Here is a 16628-nt window from a genome sequence, read left to right as displayed (position 1 = left end):
GGCAATACATCAAAGAGAAAACCCCAAAGAAAGCATCTGGTTGCCCTAAAGAACACAAAATGTTCCAATTCCCCCTTTATTTTTCCTGTTTCTTTTAATGGTAGATACATACAGACAAAAGAAAGGAGTGGAAAAAAGCACAGCAAGAAATAATAACAAGGAGCAGTGCAAAGAAAGAAAGGTTAATTACAACACAAGAAAAGATGTAAGGCATGTGAAGAATGTCTGCAAGTAAATAAATCAATAATCTACAGTCATCATCTACATTCCTGAACTACCTTGAAAGCAAGGATATCTGCCCTTAACTTTCCTGAAAACAGCAAAGATTTTCAAGGAAATTTGCCCCCCCCCAGCTCTCTGTTTCCACCAGCACCCTCATGTCAACAGTTGATCACAGGGCAACATTTCCAAAGGGAGCCTGTGCTACCTCTTTCAACAGTTCTGCTAATGTAAGTCTGTAAATACCATGGAGCAGCCTAGAAACATTAACAAGCTGAAATTCATGTTGTGACCATTGCACTTAGTTGAGGAAAAAAAAAAAAAAAAAAAAAAAAAGAAAAAAAACCCTCAAGGTCATTGTCAAAGTATTGCAGGAATAACGCACTAGGTCCCACCTCATCACTGCTCTCTAAAACAAAACAGAGTCAAACAGCTCATATGGAGTCAAAGCACAGATCAATAAAGCCAGAAGACTAATGTGGTTTTACACATGTATTTCTTCAGAATGCTATCAGCATATTATAACACAAGTTTTACAGAGGAAATGGAAGGTGAGCAATAGAGGCGAGGACATAAAAGCCAGGTTTTCTTAAGTTGGGAACATTTGCTGTTGTTAATGGGGAGAAAAACCTAACAAACACACACCCTCTTGCCCCCGCAACAAAACAAGTATACAACTAAAATCAAGGCTATGTCACCAAGTAACACTGTGCAACAGGAGTGGCTCTGCAGAGCAAAATAGTGGGTGTTAAGAGCCTTACTAACATCCACCCTATACACATTTTGGGGGAGGCGGGAAGGGGGTTTACTTCAGACCAACCCTAGACTGGTTCTGTGAACTGAGCACCCACTACAGGTTGAGGTAAATAGCCTGGTTTAGTTTCATCCATAAAGGAATCTAGATCAACCTGTCGTGCAAATCAAAATATGGTAAATGGAGAACAACAGAAATACAACCTGAGCCAATGCTAACATGGATTTAAACAAAGTTGCAGTATGACTCTGATGTTGTATATTAAGAAAAGTCTTGTAAGCCCACTATCTAACTATGTCTCAAACAACAAACAAGACATAACGATAATTCTCCAAAAATTGCTTTGCTGGACAAAATAAAATTTACAAAACCCACAGCAAATCAGCATACAGAACTACTCTTAAACTGGACTTGCTTGGCTTCAGGCATGCACAAAATGCTTTTGCAACACTTGCTTTTGGAAATGAAGCTCATATGATACAATTAAGTAGCTGGGAGCATCCTTTCATGCAACTCAAGAAATTTCTTAATGCCTGTATGAAGTGTAGCAAATAAAATGAGGCCATTTTCAATGCCATTCTACCGTCAAACAGGGGGACTCCCCCTAAGTGTCAATGTGTATTTAACTGATTTTACAATTATTTTTTAAGTAATAGATGAAATTGCATTAAAAAAGGGAGAAAATCTACTGTACCTGTATGTTGTTCTTCAATCCAAGCTTGCAGATACATGAAGAGGAGTAGACCAGCTACTCCAAACACCAGCACAGACACAAAGACTTGTCTTAGGTTCATGACCCTGTCAGAGGGCTACTTTTCAGCTTTCAGACAGATGCATGGCTCACTTTTCTGAAGTTTTCAGCATGCCTGCATCTTCTGTATCTTCCTCTGAGACAGCAACCTGGAAGAACAAGAGGTGGAGCTAGTTCTCACGTTACATTTTTATTCTTCGCAAGAGACTGTGTAAACAGCATACCATATACAAGCTGGCACTCTTACAAGTTATTACTTTCAACGCTTAGGTTTCTGCTCACAATCTCACTGATCTGTCTATCCCTGGATGAGTTCCAGGCTGAAAGGTTTCTCAAAGTGACTGAAGAAACCATTTCACCTCCACACCACCCAACATCGCCCAGTGCCGTAACAGAGGGAGGTGATACACCAGATGAGACACCTAAGTGTCACAACAGTACATCACTGCCCACCAATCCTCACAGTTGAGAAGCTACAGCAACAGCTAGAGACCCCCTCAGGTGGCCAGGTTGCACCTCAGTGGTACCAGCCCCCTGTGATGGGCAAACCAGTATCTCTGCTTCTGTATCGCACAGCCCTGTGTGCCCAAGGAAGGATGCCCTCAGTCACCCCCACAACATGACTCTGCTGTCAGTGCCTCTGCATCGGTTCAGCCTACACTTTGGGGAGTCATATTCTGATGTTTACCCTCAAACACGAATCCAAGTTTTGCAGGGTTAGGGAACGCCAACATAAGAGGACATCAGTAATGCAGCAGAAAGGGACTTAAAGGATCATTTTCACCCAGCTACTTTGCAACACGGGAAAGACTTGTTAAGAGCTGAGTTCTTGCTACTAATTCCAATGGAAACGAGATCAAATGTAAAGCCTTACCAAAAATATTACTTCCTTGCACAGCAGAGGGCTCAGAAAAAGGAAGTGATTTACCCGATACTCTGCACCTGCCACAAAGGGGCCATAAAATTCAGTTTACAAGAACAGAACATAGAAGACACTGTGGATCATAGATAAAGCCAACTCCTTAACCTGAATCAGAACACGTTCTCTTTGAAAGAGCATTACCAGCAGCTGAAGAGCAGCTGTTGAAACTGGCCCACAAAGCAAAAGAAGAAGGGTTGAAATTCGACACAATGGACACCCTTGTAAGTGAGCATCTGATAGAAGCATCTGGTAAACTATCACAAAGAATGCAAAGAAAAACTCAAGCTTTTAAAGGAATACAGCTTACTGAAAAATTATTGAAAGAGAAATCAATTAAAATAACATAGCTAAAGTTACATGTGCATCCATATAAATAGAAAAGTAAAATTCAGGTATTTAACAGCTATTCTGAAATGTACATGTACTGCCTGATGTATTTTTACTGCCTGTATTTTTAAATAACTCAGCACTGTTACATCTATAACTGCTGAGTTTCTAAAAATACACACACACATAAGGCTTAGCAGTAACTCCCATTTAAAATCGCTGTTGAATAAAAAAAAGTAACTACATTTTCTAAGAGACAAAAAACTTCAAGAACAACAAAACTGTGTTCAGGAACTTTAAAGATTTTTTTTTTTTTTTCAATTCTGTGACATTAAAATTATACAGTTCTCTGTGAAGCACAAACTTGCCTGCAGAAAATGTAAACCAGAGTTTAAATATTAATCATTTTATATGTAATTGTACTGCAGAAGACAGATAGCTAGACATTAACAGAATGTAAAAGTTCTGTCTGAAGTCTTTGTTGAATGAGTCATAAGTATTTGCTCTGAATCTGGAACACAGAAGAAAGGCAAGTGGGTGCTTAATTCCATCTAGTTCTTTCTGCCTTGATTCTGCAAAACTGGAATTTCTTACATGTATGCATGCACCTGTTTGCAGCTATTGTGATGATGCACAGGTTCAGAAGGAAGCAGTGAAGATTGGGCAAAAGCAATGAAAACACTTGGGGAGTTCTCTGTGAGGTGTCTTTTCCAAGGGTGTGGGTAATGGAGCCTCCTTCCAGCCAGCTCTTTGCTAGCTGTTATCACTCGTACTTTTCCCTACAGCGCCCTCAGCATTTGCGGACTTGCAGTCTTCCTAATCTACCCTGAAATGTTTACTTAGGTCTTTGCTCCCACTCTTTGCACCTAACTTCAATCCTGCAGCAAATACACTGGTTGCATGTCTTCAGAAATCACTCTGCTGATGAGACAGAAGCTTCCCAGTATTAGCAATTCTTCAAGAACCATTAATCAAAGGACCAACAAATACAAACCTCTTCTGTTTTCCCCCAGACAAAAGCTACGTTGTTCGTGTAACAGGACATCAACAGCATCTGGATTCAGAAAAAAAAAAGCCAAATAAATAAGACATGACAGTCTGAATGAGTATCTTTGAAAGAAATTAATTCAACTGCAGGTACCAGAAAGCAGGAGTCAGTTTATTTTGGAAAAGTTGTTTGGGATTTGTAACTTTCTCCCTTATAATAAAAAGTGAGCAATGCAGACACACACAATAAACAGTGACACACTGCCAGTTAAGCCCACTTGTGTGGTTTTGTCACTTGTTTCCATCTGACTACACAAAACTCGCACCGTCAGCCCCCCTTTTTGAAAACCAGTGTCCTTGAGTGGGCAAGAAAAGCTTTCTTAGGCCATATGGGTGATGTTGAAAGCAAAGTATCCCAAAGTATCATGAAGATTTCTGACATGTGTAGGCCAGCACTGCTGCTCTCTGCAGCCACTTGTTCTCATCATCCCTGCCTGCCCAGCTCTTGCTACCATCTTGAGGGCTTACACACCTGCAAAGTAACACTCAGAAAGCTCATCCAGCTAAAAACTGCTCCAGAAAGAAAGAATGAGGACCTTAATGCCAAAGGAAGTCAGGAAACACTGGTTTATTCAAACTATAGCCCCCAAAGGATTTCCCCAAGTAATAGTGCTGATGGTTTTTCCTTCAGCAATGCTGACCATCACATGCATCCCTGATGCATGATGGCAAAAGAGATACAGCTGACTTTGCCCAAGCACCATCGTGGTTGCAGGCAGAACCATCTACAAGCCCTGCATCATCGCCTTTCAGATGCACAGTAAAATCCTGAGCACTTCCAAGCAATTTAACCTGTGAGTAAGAAAACATGTTTTTCTACTGGGGTAGTTTCAGATTTGAGTGGATAGTAGTTCCTAAAAAGAAACAGCAGCTCAAGGTGCATTTTTATTAAACTGTCAAACACATCCTAAGGCAAATTTAATTCACTATTACAGTCACTAGAATTACATTGGTATCAAGAGTTTTCATGCTGCTTGCAACTAGTTTAGTTAATTTAAATTTAATTTATATAAAACAATATTCTTTGTTTACGTGTTGGCTAAGTTTTAAGATTAGTTTTAAACAAGAGTTACATTAGTGTTAATTAAGGCTACCTATTTTAGCACAGGTTAAACTCTAAATACATCAAACTCATCCAAAATCTGAATCTATTCTGCTACTTTATGAGATTTTTTTAAAGGCTTTTTAGCTTGAATAAGTAGTTTGATTTATTTAACATAGTGATCTGTAAGCCACATATGAAAAAATGATGGTGGCATTAAAAAAGTCTGCGTCTATGAGTCTTAAGTAGAACTTGAAAAATGGTCACACAACACTTACGAATTTTCTCCTTCAGTATTAAAAAGCAACAGTCATGGATAACACTCTCTAGTGTCCTGGCAAAGAGGAAATACCTGCAAATATTCTTTAATCAAGATGAATGCTCTCTTGTGGCTGTGAAGAAAGAGCCAACAAGCAATAACTTCCAACCTAAGTATTTCCAAAAGAGATCAGCTGTATCCAGACAGAGGTTCAGCATTCCTAGTTAAGCTTTAAATGTTTCTTTGCCCCAAATCCTGGGTAACATGGCTCCTCCACAGGGGTATAGTGTGACCATAATGCTGGATGGGATCCTTGCTATGGGGAAACTAATGCAGCCTAAGAAACTGCTGTGTCCTCACCAATGCTGAACTTTCTTTAGCCTGACCTTCCCCCCATCTCTTTTGGAAACATGGACCCCAACATACTATCCATTTCAACTCAAGCGTTCACAGAAAACGTCACAGTGATGCACGCACCCCAAAATTTAAAGTTCTTTTGAGTACTGAAGAGAGATGTATGCATATTCTTCTTATCCATTGTGGAGAAACAGTTCATCTGGCAGACAAAACCACTACATGCCTTAGATGAAAATATAGACTGTTTTGCAGAAAAAAAAATAGAAATTTGACAAGTTTATAATCATTCATTTCTGAGGGCAAATTGTTTAATTCCATTGTCAAATTTAAGAGTTTCAGGAAACAACATTCCACTAATGTAAAATCCTTGCATTTTTCTTGTTGCGTTTTGAGTCCAGTTCAAAGAGGCACATTCCTGTACAGGGCCAACACAAGCAATTGAAATCGCACAGCCACCCAAAAATGGAGAAGACTGCATCTCCTGCTTTTGGCATGGTTCCTTGTTTCACTACATCATTCACCTTTCTCTTCCTGGCAAGCAAATACACCTGCAGCTGAGGAGAGGCACCTCAAGCACCCAGCTACAATTCCTGGCTTCTTCCTATTCCAGAGCACACAAAATCAATGGCATCTGGTCGCAGTATCGTTTGGCTAACTTAAGATTTCCTTACCATTATTACACTCACCTGCACCTATTTCCAAAATAAAATAATAATAATAATAATAAAAAATTTTAAAAAGCAAAATACTAGATTGCCTCAAAATATTTAGAAAACTTTCTTTTTAATTCCCCTGCACCTTTATTTCCTTCACCTGAAAGAAAAAAAAAAAAGATAAAAAAGATTATCAAGATGAGTGGTTAGCCAGCAGAATAATGAGAGAAAAACAGATGTCAGAGTATTCCTATTACTGTGGGTTACCACAAATTCCCACCAACTCCACATATCCCTAGACATAACTGAATTAATGAAAGCAAAATGAGAAAAAAGGCCACAGGAAGCTACTGCAACCCCACACACATTTTTTTCTTCCCTCCTTCTTTCCTTACCCCAAGAAGAAAGACTTTTTCTGATGCCTCCACCAGATTACCATGGCAAGAAAATTTTGCACCAAGGAATGTCCTGCTGGACACCAGCCCAGCTTACCTTCAGCTCAATCAGCGGAAGGAGGCAAAGATATCTTCTCACTTCAACGCTCCCCCTCCTCCCTCACTTCTCATCTGTCCTGCATCATGTGTACGTGATCCTCCAGGATCACCTTTCCACTGTTCACATCTCAACTTTCTGGTTTCACAAGTGGCAGTTCCAGCTCTTCACAATATTTGCACAATTCTTGCTATCAGGCAGTGTTACTCTTCGTTCTGGTTTATTCTAATATTTGCCATTTTTTCTCTCCATCAAATTACAGTGAGTATTATGGTTGAGTGAAGTCAAAGTCCTTATATAAATTTAGATTACGTGTGTAACCAGATCAAAATAACCAACCTCAGTGCTGTTGAGTAAATTTGTAGACGGAAAAAAAAAAAAAGCATGTGGGGGAGAAATTCCAGTAATGTAGCCTCTCTGATCCCTAGGAATCTACTTGGGAGGTGGGAGAAATGGTTAATGATCTGGCAGGCCTCACTACAGGGGCTGAGTCCAAGGTGGCGATGAGTTTCTCACTCCATTACAGTATTTTAGTACCTGATGCCAAAGAGGGAGATATCTAGCATGCAGGGCCACTGGTACATCAGTCCTTCTGACACTTCAGCAACTCCTTCACCTAAAGAGCTGCTTACAAGAAGGTTGCTTTGAAGTGCAACTGATGACAACATCTGGCCTGCACAACTTTTATCACTGGCAATAACAGAAGATTACTACCTAACAACCTTGCAAATCAAGTTAAGAGAATGTTGTTTGAGTCCTGTAAGACAAAAAATAATTAAATATTTTGCATTAAATACTTCAGGATTTCTTTTTAAAGGAGAGAGCTGTTTAAACAAAGTGAACATCCTTCACTCAACCATTGAAAACACTGAAAAAATAAAGCCCTTTTTAAAAAAAACAGAGCTAAAAAAATTAAAATTTCAAGAGCAACAAGGAAATTCCAACCATCAGCATCACCAAAGTAATTTCCCAATCAGCCAAGTTGCACATATTTAACATTTTTCTACTTCACTTTCCCTTATTACATAGCAGACCGCAATATTTTCATAGCAATTGTGTTGTTATTAATGCACTTCATAGCATACCACGTTATACAAAATTAATCACATGGCAAACAAAACATGGTTTGCATTTGATTTGACCATTTTGATCTATTAAGCTTACTAGTTCCTCATTATCCTTTTAATATATTTAGAAAGAAAAGAACCCTCTAAAGGAAGCAATGGATGTAAACAAGGCTCATTTTAGAAAAGAAACAACTGTTTGTTTCTGATGCCATTAAATCTTTCCATAGGAATTGTACCAGGTGCCTGAAAGCAGTCCATAGCACCTGCCTTGCTTCTAAGAACATGCACAAATACAACCACTTGCCTGGTCCCACTTCTCAATCACAAATCCTACTGAACTTCAGATCGCAGCAGTTTAATCCACACAGCAGCTCTCAGCCACTCTTGTACCTGAATTTAAAGCTGCAGTTCTAATAATTATTTCTAGAGAAACGAACAAAACAACACCAGATAAATGCAGAATTGTCCTACCCGTGAGCACGCAGGTTAACAGATTAGCCTCATTAAAAGTTTTGCTTGTTTAAAGAGAACAGAAAAGACACTCCAGCCCTGAAAGTATGAGTTTGGAACTTCAACAGTTTACCAGAAAACTAAATACTAAGAATTTCATTCTACAGCTGCAAGACATGTTGCTTCAAACAGGAAAAAGCATTATTATTATTCATAACACTTCCCAGACAGGACTGGGGGACCCTACTGCACCTTAGCAGACAAAGACAGGTTTGGCATGCTTAGCTCTTACCTGCCTGGAGCACTGTGTGAAGTCAGCAAATGGTCCCGTGGAATTCACCTGGATTTGGGGAAGTTAAACAGGAACAGGGCTCAGGAGACAGCAACTTGATGGCTCTCAAGTCTTCTAGCAGAATTGGAAGTAGACTTTCCCCTGTTAGGATGGGGGAGATTAGGAAAACGTCTGTGTCAAACCAAGATCTTCCCTTTTTGAAACTGGTGAAATTACATGATCTTGTTTATCGACTGCAGTGAACCAAAGTGTTACCAGCATGCCAAACAGACTTGCAGTCTGCTCCAATCGTTCAGTCTACTGCTTGAAAGCGCACGTACAATACTAGCCATTTTTTTAAAAATTATTATTCTTTTGGAGACGTACTCTGAATGCCTGATTCTCGTTGTGGGACGATGCGGGGGATGCGGGTAGCGGCGGGGGAGGAAGAGGTGAGGAGTCAGCAGAAAAGTTGGTCCTTCTGCGGAGTGCAGCCTCGCATGGTGCCGCAGGGCGGGGTCTCACCATTCCGCTCAACTTCTGGGGGACACTCCAGAGCCCTGGGTCCCCGAGACAAGCCGTAATCCCCCTCTCAGAGAGGAGGCGACCCTTGGTAGCCGGTCCCGGGAGTAGAAGCCCCCTGCCACGGACGCGCCAGAAAGCCAGGAGTGAACGAGGCAGGCGCTCGCCCCGGGCCACCCCGGTTCCCCAGGGACGGTCCACGAAAACCTACCGGGACAGCTGCGCTGCCTCCTCCCGCTCCCGCCGGTACAACTCCCGGCGCCCCGGGGCTGGGCGGTGTCGGTAGGGAGCCGCGCCGGAGGAACCGCTGCTTGCGAAGCCGGGGAAGAAATCCCGCCGCAAACCCACCCACACGCCCCGGATGGGGGCCCTCGCCGCCCCCGCCCCGCCCGCCCCCGCGGCAGCTCCTCACCTGCCCGCCGCTCCCGGGAGCCGCTTCGGCAGCGGCGCCGAGACACAAACTTTCCCCGCAAAACTTTGGGACCGGACGCGTTGTGGGAGGGGAGCCCCCCCTGAACGGGATTTTTCCCCGCCACGCCCCCTCCGGCACCAGGCAGGTGGGTCCACGCGGGGGCAGGTAAATCCGATGTTTGCTCGCCTGCCCCGCCGCCGCTTTATCTGCAGAGCCCGTGTATTACGCGGAGAACTGCGCTCCGTTCTTGCCTCCGAGCGCCCCTGAGGTTAGGCGCTCTGCTAACAGGTTTTGTTTGCTGCTACATTCTAGAGGTAGGCTCTGTCTGTGCTAGCAAATAAGTGTATCTAAGGTGCCAGGTACAGGCAAATCATAGCTGGAATTAGCTACTAAGATAGGTAGTGTAAAAACTCTGTGGTCGTCTATCGGAAATGAGATGACAGAGAAAAACATTTAATTAGTGCTTGTTAACAATTCATCTATGCCTTGCAAACGTTATCAACTTCTTGTGACAGTAGACTAGCGATGTAGATAAATTATATTGTCTCCCTTCAACAGGCACATTGTTTTGCTTACGTTTCTTCAAGGAAGTCCTTGTTAAAATAGTTCTTGCTAAGATGGAGTAAGAACAGAGGAGTTTTAACTTTCCAGAGCTGTGCTCAAACCACTTCTATCCAGCTCTCCGCCCTGTGGGCATTTTGCTGCAGTTCTGTGTCCCTGGCATTACCCCAGCGCTTAGTTTTGAAACACTCTCTGAGTCGCTGCCCCATCACTCACTTAAGGCATAAGCGCTTTCTTGCAAAAAGTGGTAATGTAACACTTCATGCTCTTACAGCATCTTTTTGCCCTTCCAAGTCTCAAATAATCTCATTGCACTGTTACAGCCAGTGCACAGGGATCACTTCTCCAACCAGCAAAGCACAACACCACCTTTGGTGAGAAGTTGAACATGACCATCCAGCTCAAGATGATGGTTCAGATGCGGCAGTAAAAGAGCTCTGTACTGCTCTGATTTCCAGGGGGGTTAATTTAGCAGAATGTAATTATCTCGACCAGAGCTTAGATGCTGGGGACAACACATGTTCATTGAAAAGTGCTCCAGGATCTGAAGAAGCCACAGGCAGCCGAGACCTGTGTGCAGGGGTATTGCCTATGGATTTGCAATCCAAGCGCTAAGCCATCCTGCTCCTGCTTAGTTTGGGTAGTGTGAGTGCATATAGCCTCACTGTGGTGCTATAAATTTGGTCTCTTTTATATCATTTAAGGATCTCCCTGGTCACAGTTGATTACAGAGCCTGACAGCTCAGAGCAGGCACAGAGGAGCAAAGATTTTTTCTTTAAGGACAATCATGGATCCACTTTTAAAGTTCTGGTGAGTAAAGACTGAAAGACTGTTCTTCCCACTCATTACTTGTCTGGCTCCCTAGTAGAAAAGAAAAGAAAAAAAAAAGAAAAAATGAAGAGGAAGGAGGGAGGGAAATAGGTTTAACAGCTGAACATACCAGTTGTTTGCTATTTCACAAGAGCTGAGAACATTTCCCCCTTTAGAGAACCTGGCAGGCATGCAGTACTATGATAACCATTTGCCCTGACAAAAAATGCAGCCTCAGATTTAAATTACAGATCTATTAGTCCCTGATGGCCAGTGAGATTTTAGGGAAAACAACATGTCTACTGAATTTTGGTTTCCTGAGGTAATACACTCAGAAGATTGTAATGGAGGTCACTGAAACTTCTAATAAGGCTATACAGATTAACCTTCTGAGTGTTATAGATTTAACTTCACTCAATAACTACATGTCACAAACATATTTCTTCAGATTGATCTACTCAGGCTGTACCCATCAACTTATTAAAGTTATATATAACACTGAAAAGATCAGATGTCTTGATTTTTTTTTTCCAGTTAAAGGAATAAATTAATGACTTTGGAATAAAACCAAGTCTCATTTTACAACTTAATAAAAAAGCCCTCTGCATTTAGCGTATATAATACCTGTTCCACTGCAGGTTCTTCCGAACCAACTAAGGATTTAAGAATCATTACAAGATTAAAAATTCAACATGCAGGTGAAATTAGACACTGGATTAGGAAGCTCGTTAACTACGTAAATATAATCAGCACCTTCTGAGGCCTGACATGTAAGAAAACAGAACTACGAAAGGGTGGCGGCAGCCTGTCTGTGTCAGCAGGGTTGGTACAGAGCCAGTACCTGCATCAGAAACCCTATTCTTGGCAGGTTTCTGCATGTTTCCTATGTCTTCTGGTAGACGAGCAGCTCAATGGTTAAAGTAGCAGAGTCATCTGCAAGTGGTGAGGCAGTGGCTGGTGGCAATGCCTCCTCATAGTAACAGCAGTAGTCAGGACAGTGAGAGAAGAAAGATAACGGGTGATGAATTGAAACTGAAACCTGCCAAGAATCACAGGTCAATTTGTTGAAATAAAAACACATTTACTCTGCAGAAAGACCAATTTAGGCTCTTTAAGCACATTCTCTCTGCAGTTTTTCAGCTCAGCGTCGCAGCGACAGCCATGGGGGAAAGTTTGGTGTGGAGGGTAGGTCACAGTTATCCACACTCACAACTGCTTCTTTGTGGACTGCTAGTGCACACTGTGTAAGTCCCCTGAATCCCCCGTGGGAGCTGGGACCATCCCCCCATGACAGGTGGGGCAGAAACCACGTGTACCATTGCTGTAAGCTGTAAGCTGTTAGGAAACCCCTTGCTCTTGCTGAACTTTCCACGCTGCCCAGCTTTCCATTTGACATTTTTTTAAAAGTTTGCAGCAAAGCTAGCTCAGCCATCTACACATATACACATTGCAAGGAGTCAGAAGTAGGGATTCTTATATTTAAAGAAAAATTTAATATGACAACCATGACTCAAGAAGCAACTGTGACAAAACTGTGCTTGTTTGGCCTGATCCTTTTCCAAGGGGGGAGGATTAGACCTTCAGAGGATTTTTTTAGATTAGGTAAATTCATTCCAAGTGCCATTATCATTTACTGCAGTGAATTTTGGGACAGGCCACACTGGCATAGTTTCAGTGCTGTGTGTTGTTCATCAATATAGAGACGATTAGACAAACCTTTGGTGATTAAGAGTATTTTATCATTATGAAGGTGTCTTTTGCTCCAGGGCATAAATCATTCAGCAAGAAGTTTCATTTTATTTCCTCAAGCTTTTTTAATTTTCGGTTAATTAGCTAGAAATATACCACCTACAACATGCTCCTTTTCTCAGTTACGAGGCTAAAATTTGCCTCTACTAAAAATTGCTATGGGGCATTTGATTGTTTCTTTAAAATACTGCTAGCAACTTGTTATAAAATTCATTTGCTCAGTAACTGGCATGCTGGGGTAATCATCAAAGCCTTTCTAGGCAAGTTGTGTGTTCACTCAAAAAATATTAGGCAATTCAAAATGTCTGTTGTTCTTCAGCTATTACAAAGTTTCATTTTCAAGAAGTCTCTAAAAACAAACCGAACTTGACTTAAGCACTTCAGTGAGTTAATGGTGAAGTTATTTTATTCTAACTGGCTCCTGTCTCAAAAGATGGCCAAAAGAAAACAGCTGCAATCTTTTTTTTCTGAAAGTTGGTGAGTTATCTTATTCCAATTCTAAAATGTTCTTCAAATGGCAGCTACTAGTCTGTCAAGTGCTGTAGGGCTGGAAAATGCCTCAGAATATCCTGAAAATTGATTTTCTGAAATAGTGAATTCATTCTGTATTTGAAAGTTTGCTACGGGCTTCCAGTCACAGATGTAAATGAGAAGGTTAAGATTAACTCCCTTTCTCTTACTCCCTCTGCTCTAGCATGGGGTGGGCAGAGTGTATGAGGTGGTGGATGCCCCATCCCTGGAGACATTCAAGGCCAGCCTGGATGGAGCTCTAAGCAACCTGATCTAGTTGAAGATGTCCCTGGTCATTGCAGCAGGTTAGACTAGATGACCTTTGAATATCACTTTCAACCCAAACTATGATTTTATCTATGTTCTTATACTATTATATGATGGATTTACATGGTAGTTTCATGTATATCCGGTTTTTCAGGCTCCGTACTTGGAGGTTTTCAAGATAAGACTGGTTAAAGCCCTGAGCAACCTGGCCTGACTCCATGACTGACCCAGATGCGTGCTGGAGGTTGGACTACAGGCTTCCTATGGTCCGAATCTATGTGAGATATCCTATGCTGTCTTCCTGGATAGCCCATCGAAACATTAGAAGGTCACACTTTCACAAAAATGGCTCATCTCACTCCTAAAATGAGATTTGAAGACTGCTACCCTAACACAGAATCACAGACCACAAACAGATGAACGAGGTCCTTGACTAGCATCAGGAAGCTTTCTGTTGCAATGCTGTGTGTAAAGCAAGGAGGAAGCTCCCGTGAAAGACTTCATCACTTTCATTAGTAAATTCCAAAATAGGTCTGTTTTTCCAGGCCTTTTGAACAGTGTTTATAAAGCTTTGTAATATTGTAATTTCCAGTTCACCTAGTTCTAGAGAAGGGGAAACATTTATCTTGGTTCTGCCAAATAATGCTTGATATTAGAGTGCTTAGGTGGGAGACAGTTTCTTTGGTGTTTCAGTTATCGGTATCACAGTGTTCACACAAAATTAATTGTGAATTTCTTAACTGTTTGATGTAAATGCTTTAAAGACATTCATAAAGATCTTGAAGGATATGTTCTTCATGCTTGTCTTTCAGTTTTGACTGAAGGGACATTAGGAGATCATCCTTACTGTGGAATCTGTGTTTCTCAGCTGTGACTGACTGCTGTTAGGTATTACACAGGCGGGGAAAAAAAAAAAAAAAAATCGAACCCCCTTTTAGAGAAGTTTTGCTATCTCTTACATGACCATTAAATGTCAGAGAAGTAAAATCTGAATGTTGTGCTTTGGTCTCTACTCCCTGAGTGTGATACAAACAAAATTCTCTTGCTCCCAACAGCACTCTTGATAGTAGAAAGTTCTACATTGATTCAACATCTGTTGACAAGCTGTCTATATAAATCGACAGAGAAATGAAGTGATACATGAAACTGAGTGTGTCTCCAAAGTGATTCACAATCTGTTGAAACAAGACACCATACCATTAGATGTGTAATTCCAGTGTTGTGGTTCCTCTTCCATCCTAAAATACCTGGAATAAAAAGTAGAAGTATAGTGACATGACAGTCTGGCAGCTGCCCTGAAGCACACATAAAAGAGGATTGAATGAAATAAAACCGTATAGACTTCTCTTATCCAGTGTCAGCATTGTATTACATATTGAATTTTTGCTTTTCTTATTAGGACCAATGGACATATTTTGAACCAATTCTGACAGACTGGATTCAAACACTGAGCAAATTATGACATTATGGTATTCATATGTGCCAGTAAAAAAAAAAAATACTGAGAAATTCTGTGGCAAACAAGTATGGAAGGTAGAACAGGAACTAGAAACTAGGCAGACTAACAACAAGGCACGATATAGTAGGAAAGAGACAGAAAGAGAGTATGGGCATTAGTGTCAAGTGTTTGGTCATTGTGTAATAATTCACATCTGGCCAAATGTCAGTACCATCCTAATATTTTGCACCTCTGCAAAGTATTATTACAGGGGCAATCTAATGAAAATGTGGTCAAATATTCTATGTTGGTTGTAGGATGCATGTTGGTTGGCCTAAGATTTGGAAGCAATTTCACTGTTCATCACACATGTCCACTTAGCTAGAAGTTGGGATACATATAAAACAAAAGATAGGTTTTGAGAGGACATAACCAACAGGGGCCCATTATTGCCTTTTTTAATCCAAAAATTTTCTCACAACTGGGTTTTTAGACGAAAATATTATACTGAGACAATGGCGATTGCTTGGTGGGCCATCTTCTTTTAGCTATAAACTTTTGATCTAATTACTAAACTAATGTAGCTAGATCTGTTGGCAGTATTTGATGAGGTTGACCATCATGTGATGCTGTTTTACTTGATATCTAGCAGGTGGATAAAGCTACACTCCTCATTCTCTTATCCCTCCTCATACCTGGATCATTATTTGGAATTATGTGTGCTCCTGGTTCTGGGAACACCCTCACACCATAAAAGCTCTATGTCAGGATGAGGAGATGAGATGGATTTGGGAGTCAGTAGCATACACGGGCAATTAAACTCTGTGTCTTTGTAATAGTGTAATTAAGCTTTCCAAACCGTAAAGTGCATAGCTTTACATATAAAGGAAGAATAGCCTGAGGAAATTAAATATGTTCCTAACACTGGACTGTTCAAAGAGGAGAAGATCTGGAAGAACTGTTTCAGCTCAGGCTGAGAACTAGGCGTGGAGCTGTTCTTGGAACCATGATGATGGCAGAAAGTTCTGTAGGTGAGGTGGTTTCCCTCCTATCACATACCCATGTCCATTTGTCCTGCCTGAAGACTCTGCTGCTGAAAAATACTGTAGAAGAAAGTGCAAGTGAATGCCATGATGGAGCTCCAGGATCATAAAATCTTAACAGATCTAAGAGGTTTCCTGTTAATTTCCCTTGATTCAGCTCAACTCAGCTGTATGTAAACGATGCTCTCCAGGATTTGGCTTACTTTCTCTAGTAATTAGGTTTCCCAGGAAGGTCTGTCTTTATTTTTAGGAATCTTTTCCTCATAACCAATCTAATTTTTCTTCTTTTGTTTCATGCCCTTTTCTTCTTGTTCTTTTCCCAAAGAACACAGAATAGCTCACTACCTTCTTTGTGGTAACCTGTTACATGGTAAATCATTGCTTCCTGCTAAGGAAACCACTCTCCAGAGCAGATTGTTTCCTTATTAAGAAGCAATCATCCTTCACCCTATGTTTGAACTCTGCAATGAATTTATCTCACTCATGAATCCAGTGTAAACCACCTTTCTGTCTCATTGTAACCTACTCAACAAAGGTGGTTTTCTCAAGGATGCATTAAATGACTCATTCTCCTGGCCAAGACTTCCTTTAGGTTTGTGACTGCTGAATTCACCTTTTCCAGATGGTATCATAGTTTTCTGTCTCTCAGTCTAGGGAATGAAATTTAAGAATACTTGATAAGTAACATGGGACAGATTATGAAC

The 16628-nt window shown here is 41.1% G+C and overlaps 1 protein-coding gene and 1 long non-coding RNA gene across 6 annotated transcripts in view; one reads left to right on the top strand and one right to left on the bottom strand.

Annotated features, from left to right (window-relative positions):
• CHST9 (carbohydrate sulfotransferase 9) overlaps nucleotides 1-9664 on the bottom strand; it is a 95182-nt gene extending 85518 nt beyond the window's left edge. The window contains exons 1-4 of one of the 5 annotated variants that reach the window (XM_065831419.2): nucleotides 9546-9664; nucleotides 8633-8773; nucleotides 3968-4027; nucleotides 1668-1873 (exon numbers count right to left, since the gene is read on the bottom strand). In XM_065831419.2, coding sequence (XP_065687491.1) covers nucleotides 1668-1767 — 100 coding nt within the window. In that variant the 5' untranslated portion in view covers nucleotides 1768-1873; nucleotides 3968-4027; nucleotides 8633-8773; nucleotides 9546-9664. Of the gene's footprint in view, nucleotides 1-1667; nucleotides 1874-3967; nucleotides 4028-5798; nucleotides 6392-8632; nucleotides 9325-9344; nucleotides 9472-9545 lie in introns of those variants that run through there. The other 4 variants (XM_065831420.1, XM_071804167.1, XM_071804168.1 and 1 more) reach the window with 4 other exon arrangements.
• Nucleotides 9665-10836: 1172 nt separating this feature from the next.
• LOC139827371 (uncharacterized) lies at nucleotides 10837-15632 on the top strand. Its single transcript, XR_011737900.1, has 3 exons — nucleotides 10837-10917; nucleotides 13361-13481; nucleotides 13598-15632. It is a non-coding gene; the product is annotated as an uncharacterized lncRNA (long non-coding RNA).
• The last annotated feature ends 996 nt before the right edge of the window (nucleotides 15633-16628 follow it).

The sequence above is a fragment of the Patagioenas fasciata genome, chromosome 2 (assembly GCF_037038585.1).
Source record: "Patagioenas fasciata isolate bPatFas1 chromosome 2, bPatFas1.hap1, whole genome shotgun sequence".
Lineage (NCBI taxonomy): Eukaryota > Metazoa > Chordata > Aves > Columbiformes > Columbidae > Patagioenas > Patagioenas fasciata.
Note: the sequence above shows the minus strand (reverse complement) of the source record. Positions and strands in the feature narration are given on the sequence as shown.